General features: G+C 41.8%; 1 protein-coding gene across 2 annotated transcripts in view; it reads left to right on the forward strand.

Annotated features, from left to right (window-relative positions):
* The window catches only part of Wdr62 (WD repeat domain 62), a 102,738-nt gene that overhangs the window by 32,628 nt on the left and 42,204 nt on the right, over positions 1-27,906 (forward strand). For both annotated transcript variants that reach the window (XM_076807005.1, XM_076807006.1), the window contains one exon: positions 12,236-12,389. In XM_076807005.1, the coding sequence (XP_076663120.1) occupies positions 12,306-12,389 (84 nt within the window). In that variant the 5' untranslated portion in view covers positions 12,236-12,305. The remainder of the gene's footprint in view (positions 1-12,235; positions 12,390-27,906) is intronic.

A 27,906-nucleotide genomic window follows, 5' to 3' on the forward strand; every position in this document is an offset into this window, starting at 1 on the left:
AAACTTGTTCCTCGTGAAAGCAGGACTGTACAACTACACTTACTTTGGTGTAATAATTCAATTTTCCAATTCTATCGACTTTAGATGTTAGATACCTTCTTCGCGACTATCCCTTTTTACCGCGACAATAAAACACTTAAACAATTGTAAAAGACCGAGCTTATGGAATATAATTAATTATTTCTTACTCAAAGTTCTTTTATTTGAATCAATCATCATCTGAATTTACACTGTGAACTAACCCACATGGATATATCTTTACCGCTCGAGGTGTATCGCATTATAAAGTTACGAGGCTAAATTACGGGGACATTCTACTCTCTCGGTCTTAATTAGCAAGAGTATGGCTATCTGGCTAACTACAAATATCTTAAGATTTTTTTAAATATTTTCTCACATTCTATATCTATTAAACACAAAAGAAATGCCCTTTTCGGTACTTTCAACTTTGATCGACTCCCATTTTAATAATTTAGGTTAAAAATTGTTCTTTCGTAGAAAGCGAGATAACCATATTTTTTTATTTCCGATGATCCAGTCGTCCGAAATTTCAACCGCCAGCAATTCTGAAGCCGCCAACTACACTGCGAAATATTTATGTAAACAAATGAAATAAACAAACAACAAAGATTTTTCATGTATTTCAAGAGTGGTAGAATATACCCCCAGAAATTCGAAAACGTTAAGTGTTTATTTCATTATAAAAACCATGACCGAAAAGTGGCCGATTTTTCGGCCAAGAGAGTAGATTTCCTAGCGGCTCCCAGTGTTATCCAGGCACCGGTTCGTCCGTTATAAACAAACTGTAATAAACAAACTCAATCTCAGCCTCGGCTCGTAACAGATCAAATGAAACAAAATGAGGAGGGGTCCTACGGAAAATTTGAATATTTTTTTTACCCACAATTAATAAATAAGTGGCACCCTAATATGTATAGATGTAGATAACAATAGTGGTAGCTCCAGTGTGCATGCGCGAGCAGAAGGTGGGCAAAGTGGCCGGAGTCCACCACATTATGAATCAAAGGCCTTCCATGGACTTCTTTCTTTTCCACCTCAAATCTCAATGTTGTTCGATGCTCCTACAAGTATAATAGTTCTTAAAAAAGTTGGTAACTAATTACAGTAATTACAATTAGTATATGTTGTTCAATTACTTTTGCAAATTAGTTGCGTTCTTCTTTGTTATCACAAACTAAAGTGTGAAACCCAGTTTTATAGGGATCCGAGTTTCAATTTTGCGTCACATTTTTTTTTATCAGATCTTCATCAATACCCCTGTGTGAACCATTAGGTATTTCTTTGCACTCCGTCCACAGCGCGCAGATAGAAAGTGTCGCAGCTCATTATTCTCGCATCTTATCAGTGATAAACCGAGCAGAAGGTAGGTGTCATGGTTTTATCGGGCGTTTAACGACGCTGATAAGACGCGACGCCAGGCGAGCGATAAAGCGGGGCTATCTCCAGATCGTTATGTAAAACAGCGATCTTTCCGTGTGACAAACTAGCGCGCGGGTTGCAATGTACCAATTTGTGCATGGCAAGGACTCGAGGTGAACTTTTCAATTTCCCTGGATAATTGACGGGGAACACGTGTCCCATGCCAGAGAAATTCCGTTCCAGCATCCACGAGGTGGTCCAATCTGAGGGAAGTCGCTTGTTTGGGATTCGTGGCACTCGGTCTAATCGATTTCCGATCGGCCCTCCCAGCATTCCGTCTACTTCCGCGGCGCACCGTGGACCCCTTTCGAGAAAACGCGATTGCACGTCGCAAACAAACGTGTACCCTAACCCATTTCTCCTTTAGAAACGCTCGTTTCCTTGAAACAAACGCGACATCCGGTCGTGTGATCGATCAAACGGAGCTGGAATTTGCGTGCCGTGCTAGGGAAACGCGTGGTACCAGGAATTCAGGTAGCTGGAGGGGGTGCATTTTGCAAAATTATGCCAATTCGAGCGCTGTATACCTAACGTGCACTTGTAGTGGTGGAGAGCTGCTATTAATTAAGGGCTGAACAAAAATTTAACTTAATTTCTAATTTTCGTAGTATTTGAAAGGGGCTTAGATCCAGAGGTGGTGGGGTCGGGTCGGTGCTACAGGTACGATTGCAGTCGTAGGATCGACTCGAGTTACGCGTATCGCGTGACAATCGTCAGGCATGTAGGTGAAGCGATTATATAGCGTTCAGCAATTCGTCGCCGCTTTCCTTGCGGCGGGTCATTACGATTCTCACGCTCCCTTTACGACGTTTAACTGTACGCGCTGCTGACAGCCCATTCTGTTTCCAGAGGTATACGCGAGACCCGCGAAGACGCGATAGTAAATCGCTCCTGCCGAGATTTACGCTCTCCCGCGCCGCCTCTGTACTTTGTCTGCCGCTGACTAATGGTATCGATGATTTCGAAAACCGATAGAGAGGCGCGGACTGACCTGGAAACCTTTGCGTGTTTCGGTCGGCGATGCGCCGGGGGTATTTCACGGGAACGCCTTCAAGGTGGTCTGCATAACGATTTTCGTAGTTATATACCTTCGATGGTTTATCGAAATAATTGCAACATCTGCATTTTTAGTGGGTAAGAGATTTTAGGAATAGAAATTATTTGCACACTTTTCTCTAATTGAAGACTAGGGCATCTGGTATTTGTGTATTTTTTAGAATATTTTGTGCTGTGTAAGAAATTGAAGGTAGAGGGTGACCGTACCTAATATCGCCTAGCAAAAGTTAAATCGCTGTCAATTGAATAATAATTATTCATCTGTCATGTAGCATACGTTAGAATCGTTGAAACCTACAAATTTTTAATTAGGAATTAAGAAACGTAAACATGCAGAAATCCGGTCCTGAAAAAAGTGTACCTAATATCGCCTAGGGTAATTGTGAGACAGTTGCCGCACCTTACGCAAAATTGTCACCGTGTCTAAATTTTGCAATGAAAATTTCTTCCAAGGATACATATTATTAGTCGAACATCTTGTACTGCTACTAGCATTAAAGAAAATTAAATTTTTATTATTTGTCACCCTTAAAAAATTGAATTTAAAAACATCCATTTTTAGGAGACACGTCGCACGTGCGGGAGTGGTGCAGCATTTCGAAAAACGTTTAAGTTTCTATTTAAACTTGTTAATTTTAATTTTTATTAAAAAAAAATTGTAAAAGCAAAGTAAAATGAAATAAAATACAATAAAATTGGAAAAATAAATAGGGGCAGATGTTATTCCTGCTTTTCTAAACTTAATTGCCTTTTCTTCTTCCTTCCACATTCATTACACATAAAATAAAAATAAAATGTGAAGAAAAGATTAAAAAGCCCACAAATATGTTTGGATTATCAGATTAGTTATTAAAATATAAATAATTTACCTTGAGATATCACGGTATCTATTTTCAGACACTTTTTGTATTTTTAACATTAAAGGGCACCTTCCGAGATAATTGAATTGAAAATTGATTGGGGTACGCGTGCACCTGGCTAACTCCCGATTATCAGTTGTCTATTATAAATCTGAGCACGGAGGTGCCAAAGAAACCAAAGATGCATGAAAAGGAACGAACCTGCGCTTAGCTGTAACTGAACGCTACAAATCTTGGCTATTATCGTACGGTTCCCCGCGTTTACGCGGTGTTTAATCGTACGGTGGGCCGATAACGAGAGGCGTTCGCGTGCGGTCGAATTGGGTTACCTGCTTCCTGTTCCGGAGAACGGTGAAAGCCTACGAGTGATCTCTCATGACGCGTTTGGCCGCCACGTCGGAGGATTCACGGTGGCCGGAAGTACCAGCGACTTCTCCCTGCGTTAATTCGTTTCCTCCAGTTGGCTGGTACACGTGGTTTCCGGGTGTAAGTTGGGTCTTCTTCGAACAATACTCGGAGGCTTCGTTAGGCCTGTCGAAAGATTGCGTGGAGATAGTGTGAAGATACTCTGAGACTGATATATTGATATATTTGTGTCCTAATGTATTGGATATGTAGTAATATTTACCGGTAGACAGTAATATATTGTGGTATGACTTGATATATAGCGATATATGGTGATATTTATTGATATATAGTGATATATGCTGATATATTATGTGGGAGTATATTCATATACGCTCATATGCAGCAATATATTGCTGATATATGCATCGATATATACTAATATACACTGATATACATTGATATATGCACATATACTCTGATGTATATTGATATATGTACGCATACTCATATATGCATAGATACTCTGATATACATTGATGTATTCGCATATACGCTGATATATTTCGATACATCAGTATATTCTTCCACAAAGGCACAGCTCAAACCTTGGATGCTTCCATGACCAGCACCTCGAATTGATATATCCCCAAATATATCTTGCATCACCACCATTAGTCCCCGCGATGCGCTGCACAGACGCTGCGAAACTTTCCCCCGCGTCGGAGATCAGTCTCTACGAAACTCGCTCGTTAACCTTTCGGCCAGAGTAAACACACAGTGCGTTCGCACCGATTTTGTTATTGTACGCTTCCCTGCTTCATTCTCGTGCTCAAACTTGTGCACGCGCGTTACATAAAAGCCGCGTCTATACTTACCGCGTTACTTCTATATTTAGGAGCGGTTATGTCACGTTATTCCACCGCCCGACACGCATTTCTTTTCGATAAAATTCTTTCAAACCCGTTCTGTTCGTGTCGATGCGCCGTATACAAACGCGCCACTGGATGTTCCGAGATCTCTTCACTGTAAGATTCTGCAGGAAGATACACCTAGGTGCAGTCCACAAATTCAAAGTAAACTTAGCGATAGAAAACTACTTGGGGGACAATTAGGAGAAGTCTCGAGTGCCTTACTAACAATTCTAGAACTTGGAGATATATTCAGCATACTAATCTTTAATTTTAGATAGAGCCCAGTTGATAATAGTATTTTTAATCGAAATTCAATAAAATTAATTAGGTAATTATAAAGAAATTTATTTAAACAATAAAATCCAGTTTTCTTTTCTATTTACAAAGCTCTGGAATTACTTCAGTCGTGGTTATATTAATCTCCTTTTCCCCTTTTCTTTGGGGGGGGGGGAGGGGTGGTAGAGCCCCCTGGCAACCCTGTGGGTGCGCTACTGTACCATACCTTTCATAGATCAGAATTTAGCCCTGTAATAGATAACAAAAAACATATTTGGTAGTTCATACCCCCAGAAATATCACTTCACACGCAACTTCAATGGGACCCAAATTATTTACTATATTCCTGCAACACACAGTATTCTAGCACCCTACGTACCCCACTGCAGCGATGGGAATTTTTTTTATTTAAATAAAATTTCGAATAACGAATAATAGTTAACAAATTAACATTATTCGTCGAACTCTAACGTCAACTAAAATTAACTTTATTCGACACATGACGAATACACTTTTTAACTTTTATTCGTTATTCGAAATTTTATTTAAATATAAATTTTGCCCATCTCTGCCTCACTGCTCAAAGCACATTTCATCTACAGCTTTTTCTCAAATTTCAAATATATATACATAACTAGTACAGTAACTCATTATCTAGGTACCAATTTCTTGATCAGCAGGTGCAATACTGGAACACTCACTTTACCCGTAAAAATGAATCCCCAATGTAGCGACGTGTTCGAATACACATAGAAATCGTCCACAAGGTGCAGTTTCATTGAAAGCTCGCCCAGCTCGACAGCATCCGAGGAAGGAAGCTCGTTTGCTCTTGAAGGCGAGTTTCCAAGGAGAGAAACCGTTCGAGGTAATCCCATGTCCGCCGTTTAAACGCAATGAATGGGATTAGCAGCGCGGAAAAATATAAGCCAGCGGCTCGCTACGCTCCTTTCTGTGCGCGTGCGCATGCATTATCGTACGCAACGTTTACCGCGAAATTGATGTACACCGTTTAACTACCATTTGACGTTCTGGTATCTCTACATCGCCTGGCGCATTACGAGGCTTGCTCGCGATTAAATTTAGTCTGGTGTCATCTATGGGGGGGGGGGGGGGGGCGCTGTGTCCACGCTTCGCGGGTCAAAGTTCTGGTCCTCTGTTTTTTTTTTTTAAATACTACGTACAATAAAAGCTAGAGAAATTTGGTAAGTTAAGTGACACTAATTGTCAGTCTGTGCTCAAGTATTAAAATTCAGAGGTTTAAGTGGAGGTGGTTAGTTTGACTTCTGAGAGGCTCACGTGTTAATCGAATTCCTTTTTTAAAAAGTCACGTAATATCGTAATAGGGAAAGAAGGTCTGGGTTAGTAAAGAATTCTTGAGAATTTGATACTTCTAGGATATACAACTCAACACACACAAAACTCAACATACTCAATTTTTATCGAGTTCCACTTTCTTGAGAATACAACCAGAAAGACAATAATCACTAACACAATATCTGAATAATTTCTTATTTCTTGACAATAATTTCTATACTTTTTTATTTAAAAGGAGTCGTCCAGATAAGAAAATAAAATGAAATTTCGCGAAATGAATTTAATATTTCGACGATAGTGATTTTGGATGCTTAAAAAGTTGTAAATTTAGGGGACTCGAAAATCGTGATCCTTGAAAAAAGTTACATTCTGTAGTTTACGTTCTTTTATGTTTACAAGTATCAGACTTCCAGATGGTTTGGCCCTAAATTGCTGTTGCCAGGAACAGTGGAAATACCAGGTATTTCAACAGTTAAAAAGTTTCTGAGCTCGAGTCGCTGCTTGAGATTGTTTCTCCACGGATCATTGTCCGCGGTTTTAATCAGCAACGCGGGGCGAGGAGTCCGCCCGCGGTCGTCGGATTAGCTGTAACTCGAATGGAAATCTGCCAAAATCCGTGCTAATGCGGGACCGATCTGCGAACTAGGGCGCCGGGGCATTATCTTTGGTAATTAGAGCCACTGAAATCCCCTCGACGTTGTCACGACATGAAATTGAAACGAAAGTTTGCACGGCTTCCTGTTTCAATCGCCGATACAATTTTCCTTCTCGCATCTAACATCCCTCTGCTCTAACAAAATATCAAATCATTCCAACTTAAACGATTTACAAAAAAAAGTAAAGGGGACCAAAACATTGATTCTGATATTTAAATTTGTTTTGCAGTTAATCTAAATTAATCCTTATTAATAACACTAGTTTACAACCATTTTCCGCAGCAATGCCACTATTTTTTTTTCTTATGTAAAATGGCCCGCTGATTCCAAAAATAAGGTCTAAAAAATTTTCTATTGATACGCTTTCGATATATCGACAGGGGAACTTTTTACCTGTCTGTCAGAAAGATGGTCCCACTTAATTGCGAATATCTCGTGTTACGAATGACCGATATGGTCGAAAATTATATCAAATTAAAGATAACTGAATCACCAACAAATCTACCACACTAAATTTTCAAATCGGTTCAGTAGTTCGGGTGAAACGATGGATATGTGTGAAAAAAGTCATTTTTTCGATCGAAATTGACATCGACAATTCATTTAATCATCTGGGAAAAATCGAAATCGCAAAAATGGGCCCAGTTTGTCATTTCTTCCATTGAGGCTGCATTTCTTTTGTGCTGGACCTTCTTTTCGGAATCAGCGGGCCATTATACATAAGAAAGAAAAAAATGGGGTCGGCTGCGCAATTTTTTTTTTATTTTGTAAATTAGTGTAATTAATCTATGGAAAGGCAGCGAAGTTACCTACATACACACGTTTATCTTTCGATCAGAATCGTAGTATTTCCAGCTCGAGCTAGACAAGCAACCTCTGGAAGTATTAGATTTCTCCGATCCAGGGGAATGCAAATGCGTCCTGGTGAAAACGCAGACGAAACGTAAGCACTTTCTTAAGGCGGTCAGATGTGTTCCGGTCCATGAAGTAATCGTACCCGTTCCGCGTCTCCCACGTTGGGCTAAGTGTCGTGGGACTTTCCGATAGAGGTGGATTTCGATTAGGAAATAAATTTCACCGGTCTTGCTATTTAATACACGCGGTGGGGACAGAAGGTTAGGACGGTGCTGGTGTCTTAATTATTGGATCGCGTCAGGCCTCGATTATTGCTCGCTGGGGCCACGCACGTGCGCGCTTATAGCGAAGCTTGAGGGAACTTTAAGGTAAACAGGTCTCCAGGATGTTGTAATGGATTTATAATGAGATTTAGGAAAGTGGTGGTAAAGATTTATTTTGTGGAAGAATTTTTTTATTGGACGATATATACATATATATATATATACTCACTCTCTATAACAGATATTTAGATTCTTAAATTGGATAATAGATAAATTTGTTGACTAATACTTTCTGGGATAAGACAGAAAATCTTCAATTACCTATACTCCGTATAAATTAGCTAATCAAGGAAAATATTCCTGGGACAGCCGGCCGAACTATAAATACTAAATACTGTTTCTACCAGTATTACCAATACTAAATACGAAGTGCCATTTCGAAGCTCCTTCAGGCTCCGAATCTGAACCGGTAGCACCACCACCAATTCTCCTAGCGACCGTTCGGCAGGCGTGGCTCGTAAAAACGGAAATCAGCGTGGCTTAACCAACTCGCGCACTAAATAGCGCGCGTGCGCCCTCACCGAAATTAATAGACCACTATTATTTGGCCTAGTGGATCGAGTAAATACTCCGGCTGCTCGTATCTGGCACGACGACCTGTCTCTTGGACGAAAAGAATAGACACTTCGGTGATGCACCATTTACCATGCGGGACGAGCTCGTTGCGATGATTGAGTGACGATAGGCATCGATGACATTCGATTCGAAGGACGTCGAAGGCTCGTTAACTGCGTCCTCGGCGTTTAGGAGACGAAAATGGATCTCTATTCTTCTTCCGACCGCAATTTTATCGGAGAAGTTTCGGTACCTCCTAACATTCCCATTTCCTCGAGGCACTATGAACTCGGGGTGGAATATTTAACCCTCTGTTTGGATTGCATCGTGGGGATGAAGAAGGAAGCAAGTTTAATGGAACTCGGTTAACTTTTCATTTACAATCTTGGTGTCTCTACGGACGAGTCCATGGAATAGAATTGAATAATTTGGGAACACACTCATTCGCTGTAGGGTTATTCCCAATTAAAGAGCAAACAAGTACCGCCATATTGGAGTCGTATGAGCGGGGCACACATCAAATAGAACTCATCTCCTCCCTCCATCAACAGAAGCAGCTTTCTGCTCGCAAAAGGGCACCTTTTGAACGCCTGCCAAACGCCAGGATATAATACCAGCTTCGTATTCATTATATACACGGAGATAACCGTGTGCCAAGTTTCACCCTTGCACGAGACGCGATGCGCCCAGCTGGCCGTTGTAACAGGAAAAAGCCGTGCGTCGATGAAAAACAGATAGACATCCAATCGTTCCATCGAACCCATTATTCTTACCGCCTGCCCGGCGGGTGCGGGGTCCATTTTGACCCACGGTGAATATCAAACTATTTGGATCACGCGTTAGGTATTCAAATTTTCTTCTCAACGGGGAATAGGAATAGTAGATCATAACGGGATCCAAATTTAATATAAATTGTTTATTTTGAGGTGGACCCATGTGGAATGGATTTCTGAAAAAATACATTTTCCCCCAGACATTCACACTGATAAAAAAAAATAATAGAAAACTAATTATACCCTATATTCGGCATTAGGGGTTCTCTAAACCAAAGCAATTAAAAAAAAAGCACTTTAAATTTCTCCAGTGGTAACAGAAATATTGAAGGTAATCGGGTTACGGTGGTCCATCCTGTATAAGTAGACGGGTCTGTAAGTTTCAACGAATGGACGATACCCGATCCCGTGGAAATGCCGATGCCGCGAGGCTGCTCCGATCCCCCCTGATTTTCGAATATTTGGCTGGCAGCCAGGCCCTTTTTCTTCGTCCTCTTCTTCTTCTTCTTCTTCTTCTTCTTCTTCTTCTTACCATTGGCTGGCGGGTAGCGTTGCGAGTCGTCGCGACATCGGATACGTATTAATGGACAAACCTCATCAGCGGTCTGTTAAGGACGCGTTTAACGATGCCTGCGCACCGACAGCGCGCGCCGCGCCGCCGTTCCCCGTAGCCGGGCTTCGCAGCTCATAAATCCCGGCGACAACGAACCACCTCCCCCCTGCGCTCTTTCTCGTTCGCGGTGCGCTAAAACGCGCACCCGGTAATTGGCTCGGCATGCGCGTACGCGATGCACGCTATCACGGCGCATTCCCGCTTTTGTGACGCGTGCGCGCGTGCGTTGTGGTTCTCTGTTTTTCGGAAGTCTCGCGCTCAAGTCGCCCGTGCCTCGTGTTCGTGGACATTTGTAGGCAGTTTGTAAGCCGCGGGTACTCTACTTACAGTATGCCAGCGCGGTGCAGTGCCCGGGATCGCGCTTTCGGCGTGGTATGAAGGTTTTTGGTAGGTTGGTATTTATGATGGGCTTTTCGGGTTGGAATGGTATGTTTGTTAGTTTTTGGTCGAGTTGGAGGATCATTATGCGGGACTTGAAATAGGTGTGGGATGAACAGTTTTGGCAAAAATGATATTTGAAAATGGAGAATGATGGATTAGGGAAATCATTGTGCTGACAATAATGAATGTCAATGTATTGATTATGGAAGATCGATGTATTGATTATTAAAAGTCGATGTATCGATAAACGCAAGACGATATATCGATCATCGAAGTTCGAGATATCCAAGTTCAATATATCTATTATTGGAAGACGATGCTTGGTTCCTTTCTTTTTTCCCACCCAAATATCCCAGCTGTAATAGTCGACTGATTCGAAACACTCCACACCGCAATTAAACGTTTCCGATTGAAATGGTGCTGAACACCATGCCTCCCGTCCCAGCCTTTCGCGATGCAATTAGGAAACCGTCCGTACCTAAAATCCGCGCGCCCCATTTATCAATCCTTGTATATACAAGCTGCCACGCGAGACAACTTTTTCGACCCATCCATCTCGCAGATTCTATCTCGACGACTTCTGGAAGCCAGCCCCGCCGACCATTAGCTGCTGACAGAGCTATAAGAAACGAGGAGGTTAATATCGTACTCTATCGATTTCGCGTCACGCTAAACTGCCTCTTTCTCTCTCCTTCCTACCCTCGCGCCCACGGAAGCCATACGCGTGCTCCTTCTCGCGGTACACGTTGCACGAAACTTTTCATGCGATTCACGGTCGACGGTACCACCATCCACGCAGCGTGAAAAATCGACCGAATCGAGTGGTCAGCCGTTTCGAAGCGATCACTTCTACTGCAAAATTTTCTCTACCTAAAGCGAATTCTCAGCTTCGTTTTCTTGAATATTCGAAATTTTTTTAACAATACTTTCCAGAAACTATGAAAGTGCACAGGGATAGTTATCTTTTTATTTCTGTTTAATTTAACTGCCATCTCGATGTCTACATTTATTTATTCATGTAACTACTTTACTGTAATTTTTATTTTATATAAGTGGGATACTACCTTAACAACAATAATAATAATAGTAATAATGTGGCGTGAAAACACGCCAACGCCACTCAAAACGCTAATGGAATATAGGTTACGAATTTCTCATATCGAACGAGTGAATTCTCTCGCTTGGACCAGGGCAAAGGAATCCCAGTAGTATAGTTGTCAATTTAGACGTATAAGATTGTACGACGTATACCCAGGTGTTCGAGGAAGCGTGGCAAGAATGTCGCCAACCCTTGAGACGTTTGCACGGAGGCTCGTGTGCGCAGCGTTCAGAGGTGTCTGCAAGGGAAATCGAGAGGCGAGGTCGACACTCGAGGAATCCTCCAGCGCGCTTGTACCTGTTCGTGCATTATCTTCCGTTAACTCCCGTTGCATACCGTTATCCATTCCTCGCGTTTCCAACCACCAGCTGTGCCTGTCCAACTGGAATTCGCGTAGGTCTCCATCTCCCACGATCGCGAGCGCGCGCACCTCTACTCTTACTTTCGCCCGGCGACCTGTAATACTGTTTTTTCGACCATCGAACCTCCGTTTTTTTCACGCGATTTTTTTCTGCCGCGATCGGTTCTTGGATTTTGAATAGTAGGAGCTTGTTGGTTTCTCATTTGCTTCCAGCAAGGAGGGAAAGACTGCGTGTATTGGAATATGGTGGCTGTTGAAACAAGTTTTCAGTAGACTTTGAGAGGTAGGAAGTATGGAAATTCGTGGCAGAAGTTTCATCAACCTACAGTAGTGATAATAGAATTTCTTAGCAGGTATTGTGTTTTATGATTCCTCAGGATCCCCTACAATAGTCGTGTACATTTCTGATTACAGACCATGGAGTGAGAGAAAATAGAGTCTCCTTCAGGGATGAAATCCTGACGAGAGAGCAAAGTCTACCACCATGATGGAACCACCAATCACGAGCAAGGTCCTGCGGGCTCCTAGCCTGAAGAGGGGTCAGGAGAACGTCAGGATCCAGGACAGGGTAAGCCGAAAATACCCTTCTCTCTTTATTAATCTAACCACACACGAACCACGTACCGCTATCAACTTTTGGCACTCGCAATTTAACGCTTAACCTATCGACTGTAACAATCGTGTTAATTTCTTTTACGGCGCACTCGCTACATTTATAAATCACTTGATTCGTGAGAATGTTGACACGCATGGGCTCTAAAGAAGTGCTTATTTTTTCCATCTTGATCGTACGTTACTCCAAGTTAATTTTAGTTTATATGTAATCCTTTTTTACTTTATTTCTTATCATTGTTAACTAAAGGAAAGAATGTACCTGCTCAATAATAATAATGATGATGATGATGATGAATAATAATAATAATAATAATAATAATAATAATAATAATTTGCAAGCATCAGCGAAACAAAATGCCCACCCCGACCGATTCAAATTTAATCGAGCACTACTACCTTTCGGCTTGCCTTTACTCCCATCGCGTAGAGTGACAGAGATCGAGTGCCCCTGTCGCCTACACGCAGTCGAAGAAATGGAGGGGATAGCGATCACCTCACCCATCCTTCTTTCGACGACACCACTATATATAACCCTCCAGTAGCGCCGCAAAAACTGCATTCCCGATGCAGTTGATCCTCCATTCAGCTGTTCGAAATAGGAAGAGCCGATGGCAAGCCGCGAGTCACATAATCGGAGACAATAGCAGCGCGCTAGGCTCTCGCCCGTTTTGATTCCTCGACGCGCGCCGGATGCGCATTATGTATGCATCCCCGTCGACGCAGCAGCCCCCGATTGACGTCACGTCGATTCTCCGTTTTTTTTCTTCTCCTCCGGAGGGTTCGCTCGCCTTCCCCGTGTCTCCTCGGCCGTCGAGGGAAGTATGCGCTTGCGTGGGCGTCGCGCATTGTCTCCCGTCGCACGCGCCGCACTTGCGACGCGCATTCCGCGTCCAGCCGCGTCTCGGGGCCCTCGGGTCGCCCCGCTTCGTGGAAAATCCACCGCGCGCCACTTTCCCTCTCGGCGAGGTGGTGTTGCTGCCTGCCCCGCGGATCGAGTTGCGCGCGTGCGTTTGCACTTGTCGCCCTAGCTCAGCTGGAATCTGCCTACTCGGATCGCGTTTCTTCTCAGTCCATCTCTCTTTTCCCTGGGTCCTTATAGAGAGCAGGTAGAGTAAAATATTTAGGTTTCGTGATGCAGAGTTGTTTTTTGGGGGGAATATTAACGATGCTTTTGGTAGCTTAGGACAGCGGTGCAACCAGGGGAGGGGACACTGGTACTCCCAAAGAGTGGGCTTTGTATAAAAAAGGAATTTAAATAAATTTTTATAATCACCCGGGGAATTTTAGAATAATAATGATAATAGTTTAATTGGCGGAAGTAAAATCCATTTATACAGAGAAAAATAGCAATAAAGCAATAAAGCCCTTAAGTATACGGCGCAGGAAGTAGGCAAGAGGTTTATTAAATTTGTAATAAAAATATTTTTATTCCTTCAACTCGGCTCCCCCAAGATTAATTCCTGAGTGCGTGACTGGTGTAGGTGTATTCAGGGGTGGAATTGAGTTACAAGAAAAAATGGCAATTGTCGCAATACCGAGGGATGTTAGAATGGGTGGAATTGGCTGTTAGGGGGCATTAGTATACTTTGGACTGTCCCCACTAATACGCTTCTCATCTCTGAGAGACGAAAAGGGCAAAGTTGCTGGTATACAATCTCTGCCTCTTAAATAGAGACGACGCTTGCGTGGGAAGTAACCTTGACCGCCCTGTATGCTTTACCTCGATAGGAGCGTGTATATAAGTATCCGTTATCCGTGTTTATATATAACACATTGCCTGGCATTTGAGGGCGTACCACTACTATTACGTGTCCTATAATCGAGATGCGATATACGTATCAATGTATTCGATAATGATACACCCGAATCCGTCATCTATCTACCTTCAGCATTTTCCTAGTGTCATAATATGCAAAGTGGAAAACTAGTATTTATAACAAGCCGATATTACCATTATAAAAAGAGACTGGAGTTTTTCTATAAATTTGATTATATCACGTGCAATGTCGTTTACATAATCTTGGTCTGATAGCTGGAGCAAGTGGTCGTCGATAAACGTATGGCCTTCTTTACCAGCCGAGCCTGGGTTTCCAAGACCACAGCTGCAGGCGCTCCCTGTCAGCTAGATCAAGTACTGTTTCTTCCAGTGTTAGACAACATCCGGGTATTAAGTTCTGGCATTAGCTCTTCTAGCGTTCAAATCCCCTATTCCTGTTTGTTAAACATATTCACCGGACGCCTATAGGTGTTTCCCGCTTAGGCTTCACTGACCGAACACGTATACGTCTACAAAGCGTTCCAAGAGCCAATGGTGTATTCAGCAGCAATTAAAGCTTTACATCTGCAATGCATAGGGTCTTTGAAATATGCATCACACGAGTTCCCCTGTTAGGACAATTCCAACGTTTGTGATCTAAGTATCGGGACGAGCTTGGAACACTGTGTCTAGTTAAAAGAAAGCGATCTTATAAATGATTTATTATTGCCAGACTCGAATTACTAAAATAGCAACGGTACATAAACCTGGCTCAAGTCGAACGTAGATTTTGCATATGCGACTGTGAGCGAAAAGAGGCTTGGAGCACCCACGCGGGACCCGAAATCGCGATTGTGTGTTAAACGATCGCGTGGGTGGCGGTCGCGAATTATCGGTTACACGCGACAGTGCAGTTTATCACGGCGCGGCTTTGTCACTTTTAACTATTCGCATCAGTGGTCGCTGGCGGGATTCGAACAGTTCTCTCGTCGTTATATACATTCGGTCGGTGAAGGCCTCCAAACGGTTTTTTTACCGATAATAATAGCAATGTATAAAAAGCGCGTGCAAGCTAATTGGATTTTGGCGATAAGGAAGAAACTTATTTTCAGTGCAGTTGTGGGACTTGCTAAATGTCCATGTATCGATATGTCGAAATCTGATACATCAGTTATAACAATGAGATGATCGATGATCGAAAGTCGAAATGTAACTGAAACAGGTGAAGATGCTGTTCATCGAGCTTCGGGAACATCGTCCCTTGACTCGTCCCTGTTGCTTCAACGATGCCCCAACAAATTCATTTGCAATGCAACCGTGGAACAGGGAACAGGTGTACCGGTCGCAGCTGCTGGTGTTGTCCAGGTCGTTGACCGAGTTCGACACACTTCAGGCAGCCGACTCTCTGCTTTTACTTTTTCGCGAAAGGGCCAATGCCATTCACCGTTTCGATCACCTGTTGACCTAGTCAATCGCGGGACCGACTGGTTCCTCGAAGTCACCCTATTGGGGATGTCACGAAACTTAGCAGCATTTAGAATTCAATGTTTCGCAAACCACACTGACCAATTCTATAAAGTTAGCATCACTCTCCTCCAACAATTCCACCAGCGAGAAAGATATCATCCTCGAAATCAAGGAGAGAGAAAAAAGGTCGACCAGCTTAATATATCACACGGAAGAAGACATACCACCCTCCTCCCCAGCCTCATCTGTGCAGAGTTCCAGCGAAACCAACCTCCTGCTCTAATATCTGCAGATTAGGGGAAAAAACTGCTGGCAGGGCAATACCTGTACGCGTCACGCTTCCCTCCGGGGCGGACGTCCTAAATATTCCCTCTGTCAATCCGTGAAGACCTCGCGTTAAAACAACGTAATCACCTGTGGCACGCGAAGAGAGGAATTGAAAAATTTAATCGACTCGGGGATCACCAATAAAACTTTGCGGTACATCGGGGTGGGATACCTCGTATTGTGGACAAGGCAAAAAAAAAAAACTAAGTTGACGCCCTTTGGTCTACCTACATAATAGTTATCATGTTACGAGACCCGTGAACGTTCAACTGATGAGAGCGAAGAAGAAATTGTTCCGAACGATGAAAGTGATTAAGAAAGAAAATTATGATACAGAATGCTTGTTTTGCACAGGTCTTTATTCTTCAGATATGCTAGTTGAACAATGGGTTAAGTGTACGTATAACGACTGCGGTAGTGAAGAAATAGATTTCACATGCCGACTTTATAAAAAAAGAAAGGAAAAGTAAGTTTCAGGAAAAAACAAACTGTGTCTCATATTAGGAACGCAATTTTTCTTATCTGCGTATTTAAATGACTATCTTTGTTATAGTACTGTTGAGTAGGTTGCTAAAGACTACATATTCTACTTTTAAAACGCGTATCGAGTTTCAATAAAACTGTCCTTAGTCAAAAGTTATGATGTTTTTAAGAAATGGGTCTCATATTCGGTTACTTTACCCTATATTTTATCTTTTACTCGTATATAATAATAATAATAATAATAATAATAATAATAATAATAAATAAATAAATAAATAAAACGAAAAGTAGAGGATCGATAATAATTGATAAGCTAAGCGTTTGTTTCAAGGTGTAGCTTTCATATTCCAAGGTTGAAGGGTTCTAATGTCTCCGGACATTTCTTTCCTCTTCGTATTTTTGAATTGGAATTCTAATATCTGTTTGATGGTAGTCAAGTTCTGGCGTCGTGTGGTTCCTAGTCTCTAGAGACTTCCCTCCTCTGCATTTTTGTGGCGATTCGAATTTCCGTTCAATCTCTCGCCGCTTGAAAGCTCGTGGTGCAGAGGGAATCCGGATGCCCATCACTAGCTTCACCGCGACTTCCTGCTTTATCTAACGGTACGACACACCGGTGGTTCTTCCTCGACGCTCCGAAGCGACTGATCTTTTCATCTCCCGTCCTTTCAGATACCTATATACTCGTATTAACTCGTCGATGCATTGGCACTGCTACGAAATCAACGAACAGAAACCCTTTCATTTCTGTTCATCAATTTTCCTATATTTTAGCCTCCTTTTTTTATCAATTCTTCGTTCAAAGGAATTACCTCAGCATTCACTGTGAATATGACCGAGTCAGTCAATTTCTTTCAAGTTTCTTAAACGTGCTGTAATTTCAGTTTCTCCAGTTTCTGTGCATGAAATTTAATGGGGGACCACTAGGAGGTACCTTTTCGGTTTTCTGTTTTGTGTAAATGGAACTGTTTGCCCGTATTTTTATTTTTATTCTTTTCATTTCTTTTAATTAAATACTATTCCAGCGTTGAAGCTCTCTATCTGTACACTATTGTAACTCTTTTGCATGTACCGCGCACTGTCCCGTTAATAAATAATAATAATATTCCACTTGAAACTTTGATTTAAAGGAAGAATACATTTACGCGAACCAACTTTTTTGCAAGTATTATCTATGAGGAAAATTGCAGGAAAATATGGATGGAATTAATGTTTCATACTATCAAGTTTTATTAATCTCGTTACTAGGCGGTTCGATAAACCTTTGAGGCCTCGCTACGTCGGGGGTTAATGGGTACTAAGGGGACACACCTTTGCTTGCAACCAACCCTTTCCTTTCCTGCACACCCCCAGGGCTTTCGCTGCCCGTCTGGTTTTAACAGAATTGCTTCTTATCACGCGACCTGGTAGCCTCTTCGCTTTTTATTCTCCATTCCATGGCCGATGGTGTAGATAAACGAGACCGTGGCTTTAGAATTTAGAGGCTGGAGTTAAACGACCTGTTTATGAAATTGCAAGTTTGCCTTGCGCGGCGGGAGCAATTTCTTACAGGGAAATTAATTTCCCCGCTGGGGAAGTGGAATGTGAACCATTTACTAGAATACTGATTATAATGTAATGTAATATTTGGATCGTTTACTCCTACTTTTGTTACTAAATAGGTCTTACCTGTGTAAGAGAAAGAAATAACGAAATAAAGAAATTCTGTATAATAAGACGCTTAAGGTGGACGTTCGTTTGTTAGCACAATTTTTCAAGAGGCTTTTTTGGTACTTCCCGATGACCTACACGGTTCAGATTCGGCATGAAGTTTCCCTCGCACCCAAAGATACCGTAAAAGTATACCGGATAGTAATGCTTAGCGAAAACAGGCTAAAAGACTAGTAAAGAAATAAAGAAATATAGCAATAAAGAAAGAAATCAAAAAATAAATAAATATATAAATAAATAGTGATAGATTTGATACGCAAAAGTTTAGAACAAATAACAAAAATAACAATAGAAATCTGAATTAAATGTTGCATTGGAATTTTAATTCGAAACTCCCTCGTGAATAATATTCAAAATGGAGGTAGAAATAAGGATAGTCTTTATTTTAAATTGTCTAATAGGTATCATTACTATGCAGATTCTCGTTGCACGCTAACAACAGATGTGGCATAAGGAAAACAAACTCCACACTGAACAGAGTTTATTCGACTGAAAAAAAAAAATTTACATTTTGGCGGAGGCTATCGTTGTAAATATTTTCCTGAAAGAGGGCACTGTAAAAGTGCAAATACACGATGTTGATTTGCCACGTTCTTTCCATGGCAGACGATTAATGAACGTCAATGTCTAGTTATGGAGGCGTGTGCCACCGGCGAGATAATTCGTTAGTACGATTTAATGGTTTCGCTGTCGATCGCTGGTTTCGACAAGGACCCAAATTCGTCACCGGATCTCGCGACTAATAGAATACATAATTCAGACGCTCGAGTCTCGGCCGATAATGAATCTCGTAGGATCTTCGGCGGCGGAAGCGGAAGGGACGTTGCCTCCGCGCGACGGATGCGAGGATCAGCGCTAGAATTAATTATGCTCGCTCCGTTTTGGTCGCGCGAGTTCCATCGTCTGTTCGCTCGATGTCTTTACGTGCACGGTGCCAAAGGTTGAGGAAATAGGGGAGACTGATCGTGAGTAGGATCGATGCATAGGGAGGCTTGATACATTCTTCTATTTCCCACGTAAAAAACAAAAGAGTAGCGTACACTTCAACACGGAGGACGCTGTTTCAAGCTAATTTATTAACCTGAGACTGTTTTATTATAGGAAGTGCATTTTCGTGTTGAGAAACGTAAGTTTGTACTTCATTTATATAAGGTTTTTGTCACTATGTATTGATTTTTATGAAATATCATTAATTTTAAGTGAAAATACACTCAATATTACACGTATGTGCCAACTCTCGTTGCTTTCAGTTTTTACATTTGGGGAGGTATGAAACATACATTCAAGGCAGAGATGGGCATTATTTAAATACCAAATTATTTAAATGACGTATCAAATAAAAGAGCCTTTAGTCCATGGGTCTCGACTAAAATTTTCGTTTTTTAGTCGAACTCAATTTTTTATTTGAAATAATTTTTTGCCCATCTCTGGTTCAAGGAAGGTTTGATACATATATCATACTTCCCAAAGTAATTTAACTTTGCGTAACCTGTAATAGATATTCTCCAGCAAACATATTATGACGTATATTTTAATAGATACCGTTTAAATGGAAGTCTAAGGGTTGTCAAATGAATACACCCGACGATATTAGAAATGCTGTACCTGAATTTATTAATGAAAATAAACCAATAAGAACAACATCTAAAAAGTACGAAATTGATAAAATCACATTATCTGGATACATATTTGAATATAAAAATAACGTAAATACAGTTTTTTATCCAAATTTCGTAACATCACAAATATTTACAAACGAAAAAGAGAAATTACTTTGTAGAATATTTATTAACTTCGGTAAACCTTAAAATTATGGTCTTTCTAAAAGACTAACGTAAAAAAGAAAGGTGTACGTTGATGTTGTGGATTTTGAGAACGATACAGATATTCAGAGCGTAGACAAAAATGAAAATGCGGCTTGCATTTATTGCAACTCTATACATTCACGTTCTAAACCAAATGAACATTCGATTCAATGTCAAATGTGTTCTAAATGGTGCCACTCGCACAATGTAGGGTAGGTGTTTTTGGCCATGTGCGTAATTATCTTATTTTTAAACTGCTTGCAGATCATTATTATGTGAGAATTTCACACGATAAACATATTGTTTAGTATAGTGCCAGAAATATAAGGTTAAAAATATTATATTTTTTAAGAAGTGGCGAAAACTGGTACGATACTTTAAAGTGGTCACAAATGATGTTTCATTGTGAAATTTGTACGAAATAAACTAAATAAACTAACATTCTTTGTTTTAATTTAAAAAATTTATGTTCGTTTTTGTTAAAGAATAGAATGTTGAATGTAAATATGCAACAAGGTCATGAAAATGTTATTTAGTTTCGTTTACACAATCATTTTTCTGAAAAACGTATCAACCCTCCCCAGTCTCCCCTAATAACTTCTTTATGGTCTTTTTAGAATTAGAACTGTAAATATTAATACTAAATAAATGAAACCGCCATTGGGTCGAAAATGACCCAAGGACAGTAGCACGGTTAAGTCCATCAACACATTGACGGTGGAAGACGCGTGACGTAATTGATGACCATTAACGAGACGCGGGAATTGTTTTAACGTCGATTACGCGGGGGATACATATACGACTAGCACGGTATCTGTTCGTTTATGTAAATTTCCATGGAATTAGCACGGCTTTGGCGGTTTGTCGAATCGGCGCGCATTCACTGGCACGTTCGGTTACATCACCTCGGTAAATAACTCGACGATAATTTCCATATGAGCCCCGTATTCATGCGTCGATCGCGAAATATATGCCAGAGAAACGTGTAACGTTTGCAACTATATCCGCTACTTTGGCAACTCCCACATTTTACTGGGTATTAGTAGTTTTCGCTGATGCTTGTTGAAAAGGTGGAATAATATCGTAGAACAAGGAGAAGTGATATCCCCTATGTGTACCACGAAGAAAGATAAAATATATGTACATGTATCATATTGCAAAAGGAATATCACTGGCAGATTTAGTACACAAGGAATATTTTCAGTGCTCAGTTTTTACTCTGAAAATTCTATAGTCAGCTGACAGTACCGATTGTACTTAATTCTTGATGTAGAACCGAGCAATAGTGGAGTTAACACAAGAGGTAGGAAACAAAGTCCATGGAAAGTCTTTGGTAGACTTTGCTTTTAGTGTCGATACTTTGGTCTCGATTGTTATTTTTCACATAATAGTTCTAAGGTATCGCAGTACAGTTTTCGTCGGTCCTGAACCGACGTCCCGAATAAAAATCCCGGGGGATGTCAGGGTTCGCTTTCGTACGCCCGTAGGAGTCTTTTCGGACATGCATATTCAGTTGATTCTGTTGGTCGTTCGCGATTTGCAGGACTGTTTAGATCGATTCAATCGTGGTCCGCGATCTCGCTTTCGGAGATTTACTTTTTTGGCAGGGGGGGGGGGGGGATCGACAGCCTACCTACGAGCTCCATGGGAATAAAACCAGGTCGAATTCGAGTTACGAGCACCGCGTGTTCTCTCTTGAATTTCACCGGCGAGCCGGCCGTTTTCACGACCGATCGCCGTAATGTATGGAAATTGATACTTCTCAGCGTTTCGTCACGCTCATACTCGCGCTAATCTTCTAGCATCCGCTTTGCTCGCGTCTACGCTCTGTACCGTCCGCGACGACTAGCAGGGGATATTCTTGAACCTGTCTCAACTCGCGGGAAACTTCTGGGAACTCTCTTGGATTTATTGCAAATTGAGGGAACACTTGGTCACGTACTCATACTTAGTCACACTCGCGTCAAACCTGTTCAAACTCTGTTTAAAGTCAATTCAAGCCAGCACAAACGCATTCAAACACAGGCATACACGCTCAAACACGCGTAACCAAACATACGCATCGTCCCAACTTGCAGGAACCTATTATGTAATATTCTTGCGTATACCTTTTTAGCCTATTCCGACTTCTCCAGAATCCCCCAAACTGTCGTCTTCCTCATAGATACCAAATCTCCATTCAGAACGTCGGCACCAGAGATGGACAAAAAGTATTTGAAATAAAAAATATGAGTTTAGTATGACTAAAGGACGAACATTGTATTCGAGACTCATGAATAAGACTAACCCGAATCAGTTTTTAATCGAAGCTCCATGATTGAAATAATTCAATCATGACTAACTCAACAATGTTCTCGTATTCGTGATTACTTAAAGCCGCGTATTCGCCTGTGCACCGATTTTCTGCTGGATCCGCTTGCTGGCGGTCCATCAAAGCGTGCATTCGCGTCCGAACAATACCGTGAAGTGGACGCTGCGAATTTCACTCAAGCCCGAACGCGCACCGAACGAGCAAAAAACCGGTGCGCGCCCGATGCACGTTCGGGGCGAATGCACAGGTGAATACACGGCTTTAAGCTGGGTGTACATTAGTCCGGTCCAGTGATCCAGGCCGGCACTGGATTGGAACTGAAATAATGTAAACAGTGTGTTCGTTCCAGCAGGTTTCGACTGGATCGAAAGTCTACTTTTCGCGTAGGCATCGACCAATTTCCAGTCAAACCACTCACTGGATCCAGCGACTGGACTAATGTAAACTCAGCTTTAGTCGATTGAAGCTCGATTACCGTTGGCGAACCTCGAGACTCTCGAGAGCCTTTGATCGAAGCCGCGCGAGGATACGTCATTTAAATAATTTATTATTTAAATAATGCCAATCTCTGACTCCATAAAGATTTCTGTATCGAATTCCTCGATTGTCGTCGTTGTACGTCTCCGTGTCTTTGTCATCGCTGAGGATGCGTGCAGCGAAGGTTCTACCGGCCGTGAGTGGTTGAATTCCGTTTCACCACTGTGGGTGGAAATTTCGTATTCGCCGACCTTACTGATCGAGGACAAGCTGCGTGCCCACGTACCGTTCTGGCATAAACAAACGTGGCCGAGAACGTTCCGCGCTGCGCAGGGAATTTTATCGCCGAGCCTTTTCAGAGGTTAGAAGCGAACCGTGGAATGTCGTTCGTACTGAAATCCCGTGCACGTGGGCCTTCTCCGAGTCCGCAGAAATGGAAAGGATAGGGGAGACCGGGGCTGGTAGGTCAGTTTTTCAGTTTTTCATTTTTAATAAATTATGTGAACGAAATATCATTAATCAGGTTAGTGTTTTTCATAGGGCATACATTTGGCTATCTGATTAAATTATTAAAGTTGACTGAATGATCAACCAGGCCTATGATCGGGGTTGGTTGACTTACAGTATGGGGTAGGTTGACTGTAGGTACAATCAGTTAAGAAAATCTTATTAGTAACTTATCTCAGTGGTAATAAAATATTAATTTCTTTCTTTCATATTTTAATAATATACTGAATTTTTTTTAAATTAAACATAAATTATAATGTATTTATAATATAGTGAAATTTAAACAAAAAATAAAAATCGCCTTCTGTGAAACAAAAAGAAAAACAATTCAAACCTTATTAACGTTATTAGTCAACCAACCCCGACCGATCATTTTGACTTCAATAATCTATATAACCTTCAATTATTTATGTATAAACAAAAATACTATGTCAATAGATCGTCTAATAAACAAACTTTAAAATACTCCCTTAACATTTATTCTATCGTAACTATATAGAGCGTGAAAAAATAAAATACGTAGTCAATTTGTCGCACATAAATGCATGGGATAGGAGAAATGACTTCTTTCTACAGTGAATGTTTCCGCAGTAGAGCACATGTCGGTGCAAAGTTATTAACAATTAGTCAACTTACCCCTTGAGACAACTAGCCCCGGTCTCCCCTATCGAAGAGTAAAAGGGAATAACTGTATGGTAGGCACAAGAACCACGCTTCGACTTCACGTTCTTCTTTATTCCTTTCCACACTACCTCACTCCTTCAAATCCATCAAGGAGTTGAAGAAGTTTGAAAGGGAAAGTTGGTCATATCCCTCCTAGAATACTTTCTTCGCATCAAAGAAGTCTAGAAATCTACAAAACCCTTCATCCTCGGTACATTCTTTATTTTAAGAGTACGTGTAATAAAAGTACGGAGCTAGAGAAAAAATTCTCACAATGGTGAAGCAACGTGGTCAGTCGTCAAGTGTTGGAGAAACTCTCCCCGAACTTTCCTCGAAACTATAAACTCCTCGTTAGCTGTTTTTGACGTGCCATTAACCCCTCCACTATTGCCCACCCGAAACCAAACGACTAACAATAATATTGAGCTTGCCGAGACAATGCTCGGTCACTTCTCGATCGCTTGTAGCACGATCGAGCCACGTATCTGGTGTAATAGGTACAGTAAATACAGTCTTCCCCGGATTATCGAGAAAGATTTGGGACCGGGAAATTCTCGATAAACCGGGGCAGGAGAAGTAGTTAGCACCTAATAAACCCTTGTCAGGGCCCTCGCCCGAACCGTCTGACAAGGAGACTGATCGACGTAAACCGAGAGTGACTGAAATAGCGCATCAACGGGAGACCCTCGGTCGACGGCGAACGCATTTCAATAATCCGAGAAAGACTGTACTCGTATTAAACCCGACGAACGGGGGCTAGCAGCGGGCGTACGACGCTTTGCGGGCGCTATTCCGTGCGGCCAATGCCGCGAGTGAGGAAACCCAAGATCGAGCGGGAGGAAACACAACGGTTGACACGAATTTGCCGTCGACTCTTTCGAAGGATTCCAAGAAATGGCGAGGATAGTCACCGGGCGTACTACGCATGGTAAAAACGGGGCTATAACGAGGATTTACCGTATCGAGATTTATTGTATAAGTCTGTATTGGACCGTTTTGCTCGAGTCTCAAGGATAATCTGTCTGGCCGGCGTGTCGAGCCGATCGCGCAGCGCTGCCGAATCGTGTAGCGTCGTGTTTCGTCGGTCACCAGCGCGCACCGTTGCCACGAAAGAGGCGCATTCCTTTTTGGGCTACGGACGCAACAAATAAGTTTCAGCAGAAATGGTCCTTTACTTATGATATTGGTATCTTATATGCAGATTAGATAAAACTGCAATGCTTTCGCTCAAAGTATCTACTGCTAAATAATGAATAATTTCAAAAGCAACAAGATTACCACGGAAAAACTCGCCTGTAGTATGTATATACACACTAAGCGTTTTCATCTCTAAGAATGCAGCAGCATTGACCCTGAAATTATTTTAACCTTTCCCATTCCAGATTTCAAGAATCAAAGTATTTTAAATTCATAACACAAATTCTTGAAATATCACTAAAAATTCGTAGACCCAGAGTAACTTAAAACTCTTTAACAATTAATTCAAATTACACCGTTAAAAATCGGGAAAGAAATACAGGCTGCAAAGGGTTGGGAATCACGAGACAGAGGCAGGTACACGGACAGAGAAAATCCAATGGCCATCAGCGGTAAAGGGCTGGTCGAGTGGCAGGTAGGATGTGTTCGTGAATGGAGGAGTGGGGGCGTGCACGATAGTCGCGCGGAGGAGCGGAGCGTTGAGCACCTCGGTAACTAAGGCTCAGTTCAGAGTCGGACGTCCTTCGCTGTGCATGTTCTCGGCGTGTTTCCTTCGTGGCCTCATCTGTTCTCCTCGTTAGCGGTCTCGCGAGGACCAGCGCGAGCAATTACCGCGATTCGCTGATGAAACCGAGCCGTTACGTAAGCCGAGGTCCGATTTCCTTCGAGGTCTGCATCGTTCGACTCTGCAATCGCGTCTTACGGTTCCTCGGGGAGACGAGTGCGTGGTTCCGTGAAAGGGTTTTGCGAACGGGGCGGTGAAGTTGATGGACAAGGAACATGCGGGGAGGTGAAAATCGGTGGATAAGGTAGAATTCGATTCAGATTTAAGAGTTTGCAGAAGTGGTGTATATACTTACACACTTTTAAAGTGGCTTAAGCTCGAATCAATATACGTACGTGGAATGAAGGTCCGAGGGAAGAAGCCAATACAGTTCACGAGAACCGAAGTGGATTGACCCTTCTTCCAGTGCAAAGAGCGCACTATACGCGTATCTCGTGTGCGGAAGTCGTCGAGTGTACATAGTTTAACGTGTTCGCTGAACGCTCATGGGCGTTCTCCGCACGGAGGAATTATTAAGCATATACGATCAGCCGAGGTGTACGAAAATCAGCCTCCCATGCAAATTACTCTACGCTTCCAAATCACCGGAACCTCCAGTTCCTCCTTCCACTACTACCTTCTACATAAAAGAAGGACCAAACACGAACCACCAGGAAGACTGCCTGGCGAGCCAGTACAGCAGTGTACCGAGATCGAATCTCCAGCATGAAGCCAAGAAACAGTCAGTAATTACACTCTGCCTATCGATCCATCAAAGATTTATCTACGATAACTTCTAATTCCTCCACTTCGACGAATACTGCGGGAATCATGTGACAGTGGTACCAAGATCTCGATGGAACCTAAATCTTCGAGTCCAGGCGACGTGGTTCGAGTTCTCGGGGAAAGTAAGCAACTAGGGACCAAGGAGAAGAATCTGAATCGCGAATCCACGTGACCAGGGACAAGGTTCGTTTGGATCGTGGAGCTAGGCGGGAAAGTGAAGATCGTCGAAGGGAAACGAATGGGGATGAGGGAAACGGGGGATCCCCGGTGACCGAGAAAGGCGACACGCAACAGCTCTGGACACGGCGGACCGTCGCGTGCGGGAAAACGCTGGAAAACGGCCGACATTCGTCGTAGAAAATGGCCCTGACGATGTCTAGGAACAGCTCGCCCGTTGTTAGGGACAAGGAGAACATTCCAGCCTACGATGTATGTATGCAAAAATGCTGTACGATTGCAGCGCGATTATCTTGAAAGATTATTCTCCTTTCGTTTTGTCACCGAAGGTGACATCGGGTCCATTTTGAAATTCGTTATTCAATATTTCAGCCGCTTGTCTTGAAAGTGGCGTAAGTCCATTTGTCAATTGTTTTTTGTTCACTGTAGTAACGTGTAAAACTTGAAGTTAGTATTAAAATTTTATGTACAAAGAAATTTTTTAATATAAATAGACTTGGTTTGAAAACTAAAATGAAAATTAAAACTTAACTGGGTGTAAATTGTAAATGATGAATTCCTCGTTATCGATTTTCAACAACTTATGATCTTGGGATCATAAGCTTTCTCATCACTGATACCCATTTCCAGACCGAATTATTGTACCGTATAAAATCCCTATTCGTCTAATTACTACATCTACAAATGTAATTCATTCATGAACAATTCCATCTCTAGGAATAAAAATAGATGCAACTCCCGGACGAATTAACCAAATAACTATGTACTCAAACCGAGCAGAATTATTTTATGTTCAATGTTCAGAAATTTGTGTTTCAAATCATAGATTTATACCTATTGTTATAGAAAGAACATCCGTATAAAACCATTTCTAAATTGTTTATAACATTAAAAATCTTAAAAAATCAATAAAACTTTGGCATGGAGAATGGCACTTTTTAGGTTTCTGAGAAATCGGTGCGTTTGCGAAATATGGTATGTTTTAAACTTTTCCTCCTTTCAACGACCAGAATATGTCGAGATAAAAAATTCACTTTACTTTTCAATGTTATAAACAATTTTGCGGCAAGATTTTTTTACAAATGTCCACCGTTCCACGGGTGTAGCTTGCACTGGGTAGGACACTGAAAGCAGTGACCATCACTTTTTTAATACCCTGTACATATCGATGAAACCCCAACAAGCTTGATTTTTTCCTCTCTAGATACTCTGACACTCTCCCCCCCCCCTCCTTACAATTGTATAATATTTTTAAAGCCCCAC

The sequence above is a fragment of the Andrena cerasifolii genome, chromosome 2, assembly GCF_050908995.1.
Source record: "Andrena cerasifolii isolate SP2316 chromosome 2, iyAndCera1_principal, whole genome shotgun sequence".
Taxonomy (NCBI): Eukaryota; Metazoa; Arthropoda; class Insecta; order Hymenoptera; family Andrenidae; genus Andrena; species Andrena cerasifolii.